The 17584-nt window shown below is 45.0% G+C and overlaps 1 protein-coding gene across 1 annotated transcript; it reads left to right on the plus strand.

Annotated features, from left to right (window-relative positions):
* The first annotated feature begins 590 nt into the window (after positions 1-590).
* DUSP15 (dual specificity phosphatase 15) lies at positions 591-17046 on the plus strand. Its single transcript, XM_026689589.2, has 7 exons — positions 591-1304; positions 3916-3949; positions 6335-6417; positions 7563-7612; positions 9491-9565; positions 12716-12890; positions 16408-17046. The coding sequence occupies exons 1-7, from the start codon at positions 1284-1286 to the stop codon at positions 16627-16629; spliced, it is 660 nt and encodes a 219-aa protein (XP_026545374.1). The 5' UTR covers positions 591-1283; the 3' UTR covers positions 16630-17046.
* The last annotated feature ends 538 nt before the right edge of the window (positions 17047-17584 follow it).

Here is a 17584-nt window from a genome sequence, read left to right on the forward strand (position 1 = left end):
ATCTAGTCCAACCCCCCCCTTGCCCAAGCGGGAGACCCTGCACCCTTTCTGACCGAGGGCAGTCCAGTCTCTTCTTGAAAGCCTCCAGGGATGAAGCTCCCACCACTTCTGAAGGCAACGTCTGTCCCACGGCTTGACTGCTTTCAAAGGATAGGATCTCCTGCTCGAGCCTTGGGCTGGACTAGAAGACCTTCCAAGCTCCCTTCCAGCTGACTCTGATCCTAAACCAAAGCAAGACTCCCTGGGCCCCTCTGCTCTGCCTGCCCCTCTTCCTGCCACCCCGCCCCCCCCAACAGATTCCCAAGGGCCCATGGCTGAAACTGGAACCTGTTCCCTTCCCCTCCCCCACTCCCCTATCACAGTGGGGCAAGGTGGCCTCGATCTTTTGCAGGCTCTATTTTGGGCAGGTGAGCCCCCCTGCCCAAGGGTTCAATTACTCCCCGCAGGCAGTGCCAAGCTTGGTACATTCCACTGGCTTTGGGAACATTGCATTCCCCACTTCTCCTCTCCCCCCGCCTGCCCCCCCACGCTTCCTGGAATGCCTCTCCATGCTCAGCCCAGAAGGACCCCCTCCCCTCTTGCCTGACCGGCCCGTGGTACCCGTGGCTGCCCAGAACCACCCAAATCTGGTGGACCTTCCAGAACTGGGTTGGGGGCGGGGCTTTGCTTTGCTTTAATATGGGCTATCCTGGGGGGGGGGTTCCTATTGCCCCCCATCCCACCCTCACCCCGCTGTCCGATGCCAACTCTCCACGATGCCAGTGAAGCCGCGGCTGCCTTCTGGGCGAGACAAAAGAATCTATTCTCTTGCACACAAGGGTTTGCGTTGTGCGCTCGCAACAGCCACGCAACCAGGCCAGGGTGATTCTTTCCCCCCACCCACCCCCAATTCCACCCCGCCCCCCACGCATCTCCATTGGCAAGGAGGTGGGATTTTTCCAACCCTGGAAAAAGGCATTTTGATAGGAGCAGCTCCTTGGATGAGCAAGCGAGAGGAGGAGGAGGAGGAGGAAAGGAGAAAGAAAGGACAGTGCAACACACACACACACACACAGCCTCTGCAGATTTATTCCAGGCCACAAAATACGCAGCTGTCACACACGCTCTCACACACACACACCCCGAGGGCTGCCAGCCTAGGGGTGTAAATTTTCACCCAGAGCCTGCCTGCCCCAGGGAAGTGGCCATCACCGGACATTTGGATCAAGAGAGGGGGGGGCAAATCGTGCCCAGGACGTTCATTCGGTTTGGCTGGCGATTTGCTAAGGTCACTTTGAAGGATTATGGGGAACGGCATGAATAAGGTAGGTAGGGCATCAGGATTTTTAAGATATATTTTTTTATAACTTCTTGGTGAAGTTTGGACATCCTGCATTTGAAAGCAGGACAGAAAAGGGAAGGACAAAAGCATGTTAAAAGTGCCCTTTCCCCAAATTACATCCGACAACTACAATGAGTGTTTGAGAAGAGAAGAGAAGAGAAGAGAAAAGAAAATATGGAATGGAATGGAATAGAATAGAGAGAAAATATAATACGATAGGAATATAAAAGAATAGAATAGAACATAAAAAATAGAAAACAGAAATAGAATAGAACAGAATAAGAAAGAATAGAATAGAATAATGAATAGAATAGGAATAGGAATAGGCATAGGATAGCATAGCATAGCATAGCATAGCATAGCATAGCATAGCATAGAATAGAATAGAATAGAATAGAATAGAGAATAAAATAGAATAGAATATAGAATAATAGATTTCCTGAAGATGGCATTTAATTTCATTGTAGTGCAATGACAATAAAGTAAACTAAAGAATATAGATTAGAATAGAATAGAATAGAATAGAATAGAATAGAATAGAAAAAGAGTAGAGTAGAGTAGAATAGAATAGAATAGAATAGAATAGAATAGAATAGAATAGAATAGAATAGAACAGAACAGAAAAAGAGTAGAGTAGAGTAGAGTAGAGTAGAGTAGAGTAGAATAGAATAGAATAGAATAGAACAGAACAGAACAGAACAGAACAGAATATAGAATAGAATATAGAATAGAATAGAATTCTTTATTGGCCAAGTGTGACTGGACACACAAGGAATTTGTCTTTGGTGCAAATGCTCTCAGTGTAAATAAAGGAAAAAATAAACATGCATTCATCAAGAATCATAAGATACAACACTTAGTGATAGTCCTAGGTTACTAAATAAGCCATCAAATCCTACTAGGAAACAAATAAAACAATATACATTGTAAAGATACAAGGGTTAGGGTTAGGGTTAGAGTTATAGTCGTAAGTAAAAAAGGAGATAGGAAGGACGAAAAGAAGAATAGTAATAGTCTTAGTAAATAGTTGGACAGTGTTGAGGGAATTATTTGTTTAGCAGAGTGATAGCATTTGGGAAAAAACTGTTCTTGTGTCTAGTTGTTCTTTACATTTACATTTACTTACTTATTTATTATAAAGATAAATGATTATTTAGTTTATCTTTACAATTTATATTGTTTTATTTGTTTCCTAGTATGACTTGAGGGCTTATTTAGTAACCTAGGACTATCAGCAAGTATTGTATCTTAGGATTCTTGATGAATGTATGTTTATTTTTGTGTTTATGTACACTGAGAGCTTATGCACCGAAGACAAATCCCTTGTGGGTCCAATAACCACACTTCCTTTTTGACATCCGAGAGAAGTTGTCATATTGTCAACTTCCTTCAATAGATCACCTTTCTTGATATAAAATCGAAGGTGTGGCTCACCTGGATGAAGTTCTCTTGTGAGTCACCGGGTGGGGTGGGGGGTGTAGCGGGGAAAGTTCTGGACCAGGAAATAGGAGACACGAGTTCTAATTCTACCTGGAGGCATCAAAAATTCAGCTGGATGGCTTTGAATCTAAAATTTATTTATTTTTTTCCCTTGTTCCTGGTTGTTCGGGCTTTGCGCGAGACATTAAAGCCAAAAATTGGGTTTTTTAACCCACACGTGCGACATGTTGGGCCTGGAGAAATAAATTACAGGTGGTCCTCCACTTACAACCATTCATTTAGTGACCAAAGTTACAACAGGATTGAAAAAGTGATTTACAATCATTTTTCAGTGATGACCCCTCAGTCACGTGATCAAAATTCAGCCGCATGGACAACTGACTCGTATTTACGACAGTCGCAGCGCCGGGGGTGTTTACGCAATCCCCTTTTGCGACCGTCTGACCAGCCAAGTCAACGGGGAAGTCCAGCTTCACTTAACGACCATGTGACTAACTTATCAGCTGCAGGGATTCATTTAACTGTAGCAAGAAAGGTCGTAAAATGAGGCAACATGTCACTAAATGGATGTTTTGCTTAGCAGCGGATGCTCAGTTGCGGTCATAAAGTTGAGGATTGCATGAAAAATGAGCTGGCGGGGGCTTTGGATCTGTCGCTCTGAAATTTATTTAATTTTTTATCCTGTTCCTGGTTGACATGGGGTTTTAGCCAGCACAAACATAGGCTTCAGGTGACATGCGAGGCCTGAAGAAATAAATTATATTAAATCTGAATATAATTTATTTCTTCAGGCCTCGCATGCCACCTGAAGCCAATATTTGCTGGCTAAAACCCCAGTTTAGGGTTTAGGGATGCCCAAGGGCTGGCTTTGGCCGAAGGGATGTTAACAGATGACAGATAATCAGAGTTGGAAGGGACCTTGTAGGTCATCTAGTCCAACCCCCCGCCCAAGCAGGAGAACCTACACCATTTCTGACAGAGGGCAGTCCAATCTCTTCCTGGAAGCCTCCAGGGATGAAGCTCCCACAACTTCCGAGGGCAAGCGATGAATCTGTGACCTGTTCAATTCCTTGGTAGGCCAGGTTAAAGTGTTGTACTGTGAATGATAAAAAATTTCTACACTAATATGTGTTTTTTTTTAAATCTTTTTCCAGATTCTTCCTGGTCTCTTTCTCGGGAACATTGTAGGTAAGTGAAGAATGAACCTGCCACAGAGGTGGTGAATTAAGCTATTTGGTTCAAGGTGGTTGGCATTTTCCCAGCTTGGCCAAACTTTTAAGACATCCCCAGCAGGCAAATACATCTGCATCACTTCCATGGTTTGGCCTAGTGGTGAAGGCACCAGCTAGAAACCAGGAGATGGCGAGTTCTAGTCCCGCCTTAGGCAGGAAAGCCGGGTGGGTGACTTTGGGCCAGTCCCTCCCTCCCTCTCTCTCTTTCTCCCTCTCAGCCCAACCCACCTCACAGGGTTGTTGCTGTTGTGAGGAAAATAGGAGGAGGAGGAGGAGGGTGTATATGCTGCCTTGAATTATTGGTAAAAATAATAAAGGTGGGAAAGAAAGGAGGAAGGAGAAAAAGAAAGAAAAAGAGAAGGGAAGGAAGGAAGAAAAAAATGAAGGAAGGAGGGAAGGAGACGGAGAAAACGAGAGAAAGGAAGGAAGGAAGACGAAAGAGAAGGGAATGAGAGGAAGAAAAGGAAGGAAGGAAGGAAGAAGAAAAAAGGAAGGAAAGGAGGGAGAGATGAGAGGAAAGAGAAGGAAAGAAAGAAAGGAGGGAGGGGGAAAGAAAAAAGATGAGAGAAAGGAAGAAAAAAGAAAAAGAAGAGATGAAAGAAAAAGGAAGGGAGGGAGGGAAGAGAAGGAAAGGAAAGGAAAGAGGAGAAAGAAAAGAAAGAAAGGAGAAAAAGAAAAAGAACAATGAGAGGAAAGAAGGAAGAGCAAAGAGAAAGAAAGAATAAAAAGAAAAAGAAAAGAAAAAAAGAAAAAGAAAAGGGAGGAGCCCAGGGGTGGGATTCTACCAGTTCGCACCTATTCGCTAGAACCGGTTGTTAGCATTCTAAGCAGTTCGGAGAACCGGTTGTTAGAAGAAATTACTGGGCTAATCCTGTAAGGAAGGCAGGAAGGAAACATTCTGGTGTTGCTTACAGAAACTGCCTCTCCGTTAACCCTTATTACATTCTTGGCAGGACTAGACTTCCTGTCTCAGGAACTTCTCTGGAGTTTTTTCCCCCTCCTTTGCTGGTACTTTGCTTGTGTGGAGGGACCATTCAAAGTTACAATGGCACTGAAAAAAGTGACTTATGACCCTTTTTCACACTTACGACTGTTGCAGCATCCCCACAGTCACGAGAGGCCAGGCGAGGAGATGTGTGCCTCGATGTGAGTGATGTTGAGTTGGCCACGCCCAGCCAGTCACATGACCACCAAGCCATGTCCACCCAGTCACATGACCACCAAGCCACGCCCACCACCTAAGCCACGCCCACAGAACCGGTTGTTAAAACATTTGGATCCCACCCCTGGAGGAGAAGAAAGAAGGTAAAGAAAGCAAGCCTGGGGTGGCCCAATCCCGAGGAGACCGTGAGTTCTAGTCCCACTGAAGCCAACCAGGTGATTTGGGGCCAATCCCTCTCCCTCCCTCTCTCTCCAACCCACCTCACAGGGTTGTTGTGGGAACAACAGGAGAAGCGAGGACTATTACGTAGGTAGGCGCATCACCTTGAGTTATTTATACACACGAAAACAAAGGCAGGATTATTATTTTTTTAAAAAGGACCTGGACACCCTCCCAGTTGGGCTTCTAAGAACTCTTAAAGAACATCACACACAAACACACACCGTGTCGTGCCCCTGTTGGAGACTGACTCCGAGGGAGAGGAGGAACAGCCCACAGGGAGTGGAAGTGTGGCTCCAGAGGTTGTGGAGGAGGCGGGGGGAAGGGCAGAGGCCGGCTGAGCAGTCAGAGGAAGACCCAGGCCCATCCCCTCTCCATCCTAGGCCATGCAGGGAGGAGAGAATAAGGGAGAGACGGGAATGGCATGGTCTATGGGGGGAGGAAAGGGCCTTGATCCCCTCGATGGGCTGCAGCTGTGAGAACTGGATAAGAGGATGGACATGCGTATGGGCCAGTGCTGGAAACAAAACGTGGAAATATCTGTAGTCTGTCGTTCCTCTCTGAGTTTGGCGTCCTTCCCAGTGTGTGTTCCAATATCTGGTCATCTTCAAGCCCTTATCTTGCCTGCTTCCTATAATTGTTTCAGTGGTTTGTGTGATTTGTGTTGTTTTTACTCTTATAATTTATAGGCATTTTGAGTTTAAACGGCATTTCCTCCTTTTCCGTAACTGCTTGTGGGGGAGTTTTTTGTCTCCATTCTTATGGCCCAGCTAAGCGGTCTGATTCAGCAGCTCAGAGTGGGTGGAGCATTTGGCACAGGGCGCCAAGCCTCCACGTACATGGGACACTCCGTGCGCTGGTGTGTCCTGCATTCCTGCAGGACACCCGCCGAGAACATCTGCGTAGAAGGGAGGGAGTCTCTTTAACAATCGCTCTGTGTTCCTCCTCCTCCTCTCCTAGATGCCAAAGACCTCGATCAGCTGAGCAAGAATGATGTCACCCACATCGTCTCCATTCACGAGTCCCTGCAGCCCTTCATTCCGGTAAGGGTGTGTGTGTGTGTGTCAACGGGTGGGGAGGGGCGTCCAGCGTGACAACCCGAGACGCTGCATTAAGCTGAAGGCAGCAGAATGGATGTTGGCCATGTTAACAGATAATCAGAGTTGGAAGGGACCTTATAGGTCATCCAGTCCAACCCCCTGCCCAAGCAGGAGACCCTACGCCATTTCCGACAGATGGGAATCCAATCACTTCTTCAAACCCTCCAGGGATGAAGCTCCCACAACTTCCGAAGGCAACTTCTGTTCCATGGGTTGATTGTTCTGTCAGAAAGTTTCTCCTTATTTCCAGGTTGAATCTCTCCTTGATCAGTTTCCATCCATTATTCCTTGTGTGGCCTACAGAACAGAACAGAACAGAACAGAACAGAACAGAACAGAACAGAACAGAATAGAATAGAATAGAATAGAATAGAATAGAATAGAAATCTTTATTGGCCAAGTGTGATTGGACACACAAGGAATTTGTCTTTGGTGCAAATGCTCTCAGTGTACATAAAAGAAAAGATACTTTCGTCAAGAGTCAAGAATCAGAACCTACAGCACTTAATGATAGTCAGAGGGTATAATAAGCAATCCAATCATGCTAGGAGACAGTCCATATAAATCGTAAGGATACCAGCGACAAAGTTACAGTCATACAGTCACAAGTGGGAGGGGATGGGCGATAAGGAGTGATGAGAAGATTAGTAGTAATAGTAATACAGACTTAGTCAATAAGTTGACAGTGTTGTGGGAATTATTTGTTTAGCAGAGTGATGGCATTCGGGGAAAAACCATCCTTGTGTCTAGTTGTTCTGGTGTGCAGCGCTCTATAGCGTCCTTTTGAGGGAAGGAGTTGAAACAGTTTATGTCCGGGATGTGAGGGATCTGTAAATACTTTCACAGCCCTCTTTTTGACTCAGGGTGCAGTATACAGGTCCTCCATGGAAGACAGGTGGGTAGCCATTGTTTTTTCTGCAGTCCTGATTCCTCTTTGGAGTCTGTGTCTGTCCTGTCGGGTTGCAGAGCCAAACCAGACAGTCATAGAGGTGCAGATGATAGACTCCATCATTCCTCTGTAGAACTGGATCAGAAGTTGACTTCAGGTTCTGGAGATGTTCTTCAACTATATTCATGGTCTCTTCTAGGGAATCACTTATCTTCGGATTGTCCTGCCAGACACACCGGAGGCCAATATGTAAGTACAGTATTTATTTATTTATTTATTCAGCCATGTTTTGTTCTTTTTAACGAGGAACAGATAAAGGGGGAGGGTGTCATTAAAACATGATCCAGGTTCATCATCTTCTTTTAACGACCCCATCATCCCTTGCTGGGTAGAGTCTGGGCAACTGAATAGAGCTAGCAGAGTGTTTACTGGCCGGATGCCATTCCTGTCACCAGTGTGGAGTTTTGTTCGGCAGATATATTCTCGGTGTGCCCAGAGAGAAAAGTATCTGCCTTTACTTAGGATCGAACTCACAGACTTCTGATTGTGAGGTGAGAGCTCCACCTCTAGGCCACTCCGTACCACTCCTAAAACATAATCCAGATTGATTCCGTCATAATCCAGATTGGTAGCACCAATCAGAGACTCTGGTTTCTTTGAGGTGTTCAACCTTCTCGTGACGGATGTTGCTCTGTTTCTCAACCTCAGCCATTTTACGTGGTGTGGACTACAACTCCCAGAATTCCCCAGCCAGCATGTTGGCTTTAAAACGTGAGGACCTGAATGCCCAACTGCAAGATATGTGGACCAACTTCAATGCTGGACACTCTTAAGACAAGGGTTTTCAAACTTGGCAAGTTTAAGACTTGTGGACTTCAACTCCCAGGATTCCTGAGCTAACATGGCTGGAGGAGGAATTCTGGGAGTTGAAGTCCACAAGTCCTAAAGCTATCAAGTTTGAAGACCCCTGATCTACAGTATCTATCTCCATCTCTATCTATCTGTCTGTCTGTCTGTCTGTCTTGTCTGTCTGTCTGTCTGTCTAATCCAAGTATCTTCAAACTTGGCAAGTTCTACATCATAATCTCCATATCTATCTATCTATCTATCTATCTATCTATCTATCTATCTATCTATCTATCTATCTATCTATCTATCTATCTAAAGTCCACAAGTCTTAAAGCTGTCAAGTTTGAAAACCCCTGATCTACATCAGATCTATCTATCTATCTATCTATCTATCTATCTATCTATCTATCTATCTATCTATCTATCTATCTATCTATCTATCTATCTATCATCTATCTCTTCCTTATTTATCTAGATAGCTATCTCTTCATCTGATTCTCTCTTCATCTAATATCTACCTATCTACCTACCTATCTATCTATCTATCTATATCCATCCATCATATATCCATGCATCCATCCATCTATCCCTAGCGTCTGTCTGTCTATCTATCTATCTATCTATCTATCTATCTATCTATCTATCTATCTCTTCCCTATTTATCTAGATATCTATTTCTTCATCTGATTCTCTCTTCATCTAATATCTATCTATCCTACCTACCTACCTACCTACCTACCTACCTACCTATCTAATCCAAGTATCTTCAAACTTGGCAAGTTTAAGACTTGGTGGACTTCAACTCCCAGGATTCCTGAGCTAACATGACAGGAGGAGGAATTCTGGGAGTTGAAGTCCACAAATCTTAAAGCTGTCAAGTTTGAAGACCCCTGATCTAAGATGTGCGGACTTCAACTCCTAGAATTACCCAGCCAGCTTGGCTGGCTGGGGAATTCTGGGAGTTGAAGTCCGCACATCTTAACAAGGTTCCAGATGATCCCATGACCCTGGGACACTGCAACCGTGATAAGTCCATGCCAGTTGCCAAGCATCCAAATTTGGATCACGTGGCCACGGGGACGTGGCAACGGTCGTTCTGTGTGAAGAAGGGTCATAAGCCACTTTTTGCAGTACTGTTGTAACCTCAAAACGGTCACGAAGTGATTCGTTGCCCATTGAGGACTACCTGTAGCCAAGAGTGTTCTTGTTTTTGAAGCATCATAACAAACCTTTTAAAACATTGTGGGTTTGCTTCCTCCCCATTTTCTCTCCATCCAGCAAGAAGCACTTTAAGAAATGCATCAATTTCATTCATTCCTGTCGGCTGCAAGGAGGAACCTGCCTCGTTCATTGGTAGGTAGAAAAATTGGGAGGGGGTGTGTGAGATTTGTGGGTTTGGGGCAAGGGTCGGCAACCCGTGGCTCTGGAGCCGCATATGGCTCTTTCATTCCTCTGCTGCGGCTCCCTGTCGCTCAAAATATATGTCACAACCACCAATGTGCGACACCCCGCCTGCACGCAATTTATTAAGCTTTTCAACACACACACACACACATGCCGGTAGGTTTTGTGGCTCCCGGTGTTTTATTTTCTGTGGGAAATGGATCCAAGTGGCTCTGTGATGACCCAAAGGGGCGTGGCACAAAGGCAATACAGTCAAATAAGCAAGAAGAGTCCCTTTATTATCTCCAACTGTGCCCCCAATGTCCAGGTCACCTTTGGCTGGAGAAAAACTCTCCCAGGAACAGCCTTTAACTGGAGAAAATTCAGTCCAAAACATGAGCAACACAAACTGTAACTTCAAGTCCAAACAAGCCAAACTGAAATAATTAGTTTGGCAGGGCAGGAGCAAGAATTCCAGACTTGAAGGCACAGCAAAACACAGGTGGGAAGACGCCAGGAACACAGATAAGCCACGACGATATCAGATAAATTCATGATTTGATCCCAACAGCTTGCTGCGCGCAGCTTCCCTTTTTAAATACTGTATTCCCAGCTGCAGTCAATGAAGGGAATCTGGGCCCTTTCCTTCCCCGTAAGCCAGGCAACTCACGTTGCTCCCTTCTTCGTTCCTCCCTGCATGCCCTAGGATGAAGAAGGGGTGGGCCTGGGTCTTCCTCCGAATTCCCTCTCCCTTGTTCTACCTCTCCCCTGCTCTGCCCAGCCGGACTGTGCCCTTCCCCAGTTTCCTCCACAGCCAACGGAGCCACACTCCCACTCCCTGTCAGCTGTTCGGCCTCCTCCTCCGATCAGATTCTGATAGGGGCATGACAGGCTCTTTGAGTGTTGAAGGTTGCCGACCCCTGGTCTGGGGGACAGAAAATGTCCAGGACCCTCAAGATGGGTTCATGAAATAGGAGAAAACAGTGTTTCTCAGCTTTGAGATGGGTGGACTTCAACTCCCAGAATTCCCCAGCCAGGAATTCTGGGAGTTGAAGTCTACCCATCTCAAAAGTTGAGAAACATTACGCTAAATCCTAAGCCATGGTTTTATTGTGGTGTACAGAAGAAAGCACAATTTTATTATATATTAATTTGATTCTTTTTTTATTAGTGTTATTCTTTTAAATGAGGTTTTATATTCTGTAAGCCACCTCGAGTCGCCATATGCTAATAGGTAGCAATATAAATTTAATAAATTAGATAAACCCAAATAAGTTTGTCCTTCAGGCTAAACCATAAGCCGTGATTTACAAACAAATCTAGATAATTTTTATTCTTTGTACTAAGCCATGATTTATTACCAAAATGGGTGTAATTGCTAAGCCACAATAAAGATAAGTTGGTTTAGACTTTATGCTAAAATATAAACCATGATATATGAACAAAAGGACCATAAACTCACTTGACTCTAGCCGTAATTCTGATGGCTTGGGTTAACATATTTTATTAACCAATAAGCCATGATTTACAAATCTCAATGGTTGGCTTTATTCTTTGCATTAAACCATGATTTATATATGCCAAAGTGGGTGTAATCACTAAGGGATGATCCAGAATAAATGGATTCAGACTTTATGCTAAATTATAAGCCATGATATATGCATGAAAGTGGCCATATTCATATGTGACACTAGCCATAATCTAGATGGCTGGATTCACATGGAATACTAAACCATAAACTATGATTTATGAAGCCAAATAGCCATGCTCACACTTGATATTGTTGTAATCCAGATGGCTGGGTGCACATTTCTTACTAATCAAATAGCCGTGATTTACAAACCTGGATCGTTGGCTTTATTCTTTATACTAAGCCTTGATTTACACACCAAACTGCGTGTAATCACTAAGCCATAATCTAGATGGGTGGGTTGAGATTTAAGCTATAAACCATGATTCATGAACCAAGGTGGCTGCATACATACCATAATCCAGAAGGCTGGGTTCACACTGGTTACTAAATGATATATGCCATGATTTGTGAACCAAAGTGGCCATGTTCTCAGTTAACAAAATAGAATAGAATAGAATAGAATAGAATAGAATAGAATAGAATAGAATAGAATAGAATAGAATAGAATAGAATAGAATAGAACGGGACCTTGGAGGTTTTCTAGTCCATCCCCGTTCAAGCAGGAAACTTTATACCATTACAGACAAATGGCTTTCAGTCTCTTCTTAAAAACCCAAAGTGATGGAGCTCCCACATCTTCTGGTGGCAAGCAGTTCCACTGGTCAATTGTATAATATTAAACCACTAGCTCGAAACCTGTGCTTTGCTACAAAGCTATGTGGTCGGGCTTGGTTTTTGGGGAGGAAAATAATGAAAAAAAAATAATCTCCCTCTGCCTACCAGCATCCATTGGTATTCATCTGGCTAGCATCCTGTCAGTGAGTTGAGGGCTGTTTGGAAACTGAAACAGTATTTGCTATGTGAGGAAGAAGGAGACAGCAAGGAGCCTGGGCGTGGCTTAGCTCAACTGTTCTGTCCTAAAGCTGCTTGGTGCTGTGAAACTGAAATGGAAACTCCTCTCCTCTGCTTGTGTTTTGCACTTGGAAGAGATTTCTTTTCAGGTGGGGAGGGGGAATAGAACTCCTTAGCATCAGAACGTGTTAATAATAATAATCATATAGGAAATATCAATGCTCTGGTGCTCATTTCCAAAAATCCCTTCTTAGTGAGCCCCTAGAAGCCAAGAGGAACATACGTGCCAAATTTCAAGTTTGTAGGCTTTACTGTTCTTGGAGATTTTGCAATGATGCATGAGTCGTATTTCGCTTTTATATATATAGAAGGTAATAATCTGCATGGCTGGGTTCGCACATTCTACTAACCCATGAGCCGTGATTTACAGACCAACGTGAGTGTGTTCACACATTACACCCAGCCAAAGTCATACTGATATACAAAGTGGGGACACCCAGCAAACGTTCCTGGCTACTCAGAGATTTTTGTGGTGCCCTGTCCCTCAGCCTCTGCAGGGCAGCTGGCAAGGAGAAAGGGTGTCCGAGGGCAAGAGGGCTCCGGGTTCTAATCCTGTCCTTCAACTCGCCTTCCAGCCTAGCTGGGATCTCCCGCAGCACCACCATTGTCCTGGCTTACCTCATGGCGGTGACACAGCTGAGCTGGCTCGAGGCCCTCGAAGCGGTCAAGGCCGTGCGCCCGGTGGCCAACCCCAACCTGGGTTTTCGTCGGCAGCTGGAGGAGTTTGGACATAGCCGGTCTGTGCAGAAGGTGAGGCATAAGGCCTTGCAATTGTCCAGGTTGTCCTCCACTTATGATGACGGCCACTGGATCGCCATCGCTAGGCAGTGCAGTTGTAAAGTGAATCACTCAGTTTCACCCGGTTTTGCCGTGGAGGTGGTTAAGCAGGGTTGGGATTCTACCGGTTCAGAACGGTTCTATAGAACCGGTTGTTACGATTCTGTGCAGTTCGAAGAACCGGCGAATCACGCCACTGGCTGGCCCCTCCCCCCTCCCACTCACTCCTTACCTGGTGTGCGCGCCATCCAACTTGCCCGCGTTGTGCATTCGCCTAATTTTTGGTAAGTTCCTATTTTTCCTTTTTCCCCCCACCCCGACTATCAGCTGCTCTGACTATCAGCTGTGCCAGGAGATTTAGATTAGTTAGAAAGCAGGAAACAGTTTCTTGCTTTCTAGCTAATCTAAAAACGGAGCTGAACCTTCCTAGCTTCTATTGGTCAGTGCAGACTCAGGCAGCCGATGGCAGAAAGATAGATCACTGAATGAATCTGTGATTCTGGGAGGAACTCAATCTGCCTGCCTGCTTTGCCTGATTTTGGGTAAAAGTTGCTCTCTTTTTTATAAAAAAATTCAATATTTACATAAATATTTACAATATTCACATACAAGCCACGCTCCGCCAGTCACATGACCACTAAGCCACTCCCACAACTTAGGCCATGCCCACAGAACTGGTTGTTAAAAAAATTTGAATCCCACCCCTGTTGTTAAGTGAATCGTACAGTTAAGTGAATCCGGCTTTGCCAGAAGGTTGTCAGAAGGTCGTAAAAAGGGGATCGCATGACCCCAGGATGCTCCAACCATCGTAAATATGAATCGGTGGCCAAGCAGCTGAATTTTGATCATGGGAATGCTGCGGTGGTTGTAAGTGTGAATACCAGTATAGACCTCGTCTTAACAGCCACAATTGAGCCTGAAATTTGCATGGTTGAATCAGACGATTTGTTAAAGTGAGTGTTGCTCCATTTTACGACTTTTCTTGCCACCATCGTTAAGTGAATCGCTGCGGCTGATTAAGTGATGAACACAGTTATTAAGCGAATCTGGCTTTCCCAATGACCTGGCTTGCTAGCGGGGCTCAAAAGGGGATCACGCAGCCCATCATAAATATGAGTCAGTTGCCAAATGTCTCTATTTTAGGTTTACAATTAGTTTACAAGTCCTCGACTTACAACCATCTGCTTGTACGGTAGTTACAAAGGCACTGGAAAAAAAGCAACCGAGGATCATTTTAACACTTAACGACCGCTGTGGCATCCCGTGATCCAAATTCAGACACTTAGCAACTGACTCATACTTATGACGGGTGCAGCATCCCGGGGGGAGGTCATGGGAATCCCCTTTTTAGCGATGAGGAGAGTCAGCGGGGAAGCCGGATTCACTCCACAAGCAAGTTCCTGACTTAACAACTGCAGCGACTCGCTTAATGACAGTGGCAGGAAAGGTGGTACAAGGATGCAAAGCTCGTTCTTGGTTAGCGGCGGACATTTTGCGGTTGATTTGTGGTTGTCAGTGGAGGTTCCATCCATAAAGAAGGCAGCCCCGAATAAAACGGTCCCCATTGCTTTGGGGGTCAAACCCAGAGGAGTCCTGGGACCCCCTTGCTCTCCGTGGGCATTGCCTTCCGCCCCCATGCCTTGCGAGGGGAGATTAGCCCACCCATTTGGAGGGCACCGGGTTGGCGAAGGAGGCACCGGGTTGCCTTCCCTCCTAAGAAGCAATGGTGCTAAGGAACGCACAGGCAGACAGATAACTCACTTCCTGTAACCTGGATGAAAATCATCATCATCATCATTAAATACTACTACTAGTAAAGATTGGTCTCTAGCACTGCTTTTCAAACATGGCCACTGCAAGATGTGTGGACTTCAATTCCCAGAATGCCCCAGTCAGACATGCCAGCTGGCGGATTCTGGGAGTTGAAGTCCACCTCCTATCTCTAACCTCTGGCAGGGGCATTCTAGGAATTGAAGTCTAACTCTAACCTCTAACTGGGGAATTCTGGGAGTTGAAGTCCACCTCCAATCTCTAACCTCTGGCTGGGGCATTCTGGGAGTTGAAGTCCACCTCCAATCTCTAACCTCTGGTTGGAGCATTCTGGGAGTTGGTCTACCTCCATTCTCTAACCTCTGGCTGGGGCATTCTGGGAGTTGAAGTCCACCTCCAATCTCTAACCTCTGGTTGGAGCATTCTGGGAGTTGGTCTACCTCCATTCTCTAACCTCTGGCTGGGGCATTCTGGGAGTTGGAAGTCCACCTCCAATCTCTAACCTCTAACCTCTGGCTGGAGCATTCTGGGAGTTGGTCCACCTCCATTCTCTAACTTGGCTGGGGCATTCTGGGAGTTGAAGTCCACCTCCAATCTCTAACCTCTAACTGGAGAATTCTGGGAGCTGAAGTCCACCTCTAATCTCAAAGCGTCTGTCCCATTTTCTGCCTTCAGAGGTAGAAACGTGCTGGGATCGGCAGTTTAAAGCCAGACCTCGACTATGTGTCAGAATGGTCAAACAAATGGCAACTTCAAATCTCAACAAATAAATGCTCGGTCTTACATATTGGCAAAAAAAATTCAGAAAATAAAATACAGGCTGAATAGTCAAGACCTGTTGATGATCCAAACTCTGTCAAGGACCTTGGAATACTCACCTCTAATGATCTAAGTGCTAGAGCCCACTGTAACTACATAGCCAAAAAGGCATTAAGAGTTGTTAACCTAATCCTACGTAGCTTCTTCTCTGGTAATATTACACTACTAACTAGACTAGAGCATACAAAACATTTGCTAGACCTATACTCGAATACAGCTCATCAGTCTGGAACCCACATTATGTATCTGATATTAGCACTGTTGAGAAAGTCCAGAAATATTTCACAAGAAGAGTTCTCCACTCCTCTACTCGTTGCAGAATACCTTATGCCACCAGACTTGAAACTCTAGACCTAGAAAACCTAGAACTACGCCACCTCCGGTTCGATCTAAGTATAGTATATAAAAACATACATTGCAATGTCTTACCTGTCAATCAATACTTCAGCTTCAACCATAACAACACAAGAGCACACAATAGATACAAACTCAAGGTTAACCGCACCAAACTTGATTGCAGGAAATACGACTTCAGCAACAGAGGGGTCAATGTCTGGAATCCTCTACCTGACTCTGTGGTTTCTTCCCCAAACCCCAAAAACTTTAACCTTAGACTGTCTACTATTGACCTCACCCCTTTCCTAAGAGGTCTGTAGGGGGCGTGCATAAGCCCACCAACCTGCCTACCGTCCTTGTCCTATTGTTTCTTTTATTTTTCTTCTATGTACCCATGTATTCATAACTATGTTTTTACTTATACCTATTATCTTGTAAGCAATTGACAAACTAAATAAAATAAAAATAAAAAATGGAATTTGCACCCTGTAAAACGGAAAGCACCAGTTCCACCCGGGATTTTCCCCAACTCTCACCTGTTTGCCTTCTTGCATCTCCTTGCCAGATCCGCCGGAAACTTCAGCCCCTGCCCCGAGGAGCCCTTCTCAATGACCGCGAAGCTCTCCAGAGTCTTCTGCCATCTGGCCGAAAGCTGGTGCCCTCCCGCCCTGAACGGGCTTGGCCGGCCCCGGGGCCCAAGAACACCAGCAGCGGAGTCAAACACATGGATACTTTTCTGATTCGGGTGAAGGACTCCTTTTCCTGTTTGCCCAGCTGTCTCAAATGAAACTTTCCAAAGTTTTTTTTTTTGGAAAATGCAAGGAGAGTCCCACGATGGGGAAGGAAAAGCAGGAACAGACAAAAAGGATGTCCGTTGGCATCCTTAAGAGGGAAGAGAAAGGACTGGGCAGAGCTGGAGATGAGGGACTGGAAAACGTTGGCAGCGCCAGGCAAAGCTGGCACATTTTTTTTCCTGCTCCAATCGCTTATCACAACCGAGGGGCCATTACACCCCCTCCCCAAATTCCCATTGGAAGGATTTTCAACTCGAAGCATCCCAGCGATGGGCAAAATGTATTCCCAAGATGTCCTGTTTTTATTGTATTCGAAAAAAGTTAAAATACAAAAACTCCAAAATTTAAAACCAAAGGGAAAAAAAAAGGCAATAAAACATTTTAACAAGTGCTTTAAAAAGAAAAAGAAACATATATACCGTGTTTCTCATATAATAAGGCTGGGTCTTTTTTTTTTTTTTTTTTGAGCCCCGAAAAAATGGATAGGCCGTCTTTTCGGGGGTGACTTAATTCCCCCCCCGCCTTGCATCTTTGGGCAGGCGGCGACGGCTTGGATGTTGACCTCGGCATTGGTGGGGCACTTCGTATTAGGGTCAACGCAGGCAGCACCATATCCGGGTGTGCAAGAAAAGTACTTCCTAATGGCAAGCCCCCCCACCATTCCCCCCCCATTTCACATGTTTTAATATAGGCCTTAATTTGGGGGGAGGGGCTTAATTTCATTTCATGCCTATAAAACATGCTGGGACTTCCTATTGGGGGAGGCTGTATTGTTGGAGAAATAGGGTACATGCAATTCAACTCAGTTTATTACAGTCAGAGACCAGAGAAACAAATAAAAACCCTTCGTAAATATTGAGCTGAATTGAATTAAAACATATACGCATATTATCCTGCCTAGTTGGATATTGATTAGTACGTTAGAACCAATACTGGTTCCCACCCCTT

Source organism: Notechis scutatus, chromosome 3 (genome assembly GCF_049901735.1).
Source record: "Notechis scutatus isolate UNSWTSFEM ecotype Mainland chromosome 3, rNotScu1.2, whole genome shotgun sequence".
NCBI lineage: Eukaryota > Metazoa > Chordata > Lepidosauria > Squamata > Elapidae > Notechis > Notechis scutatus.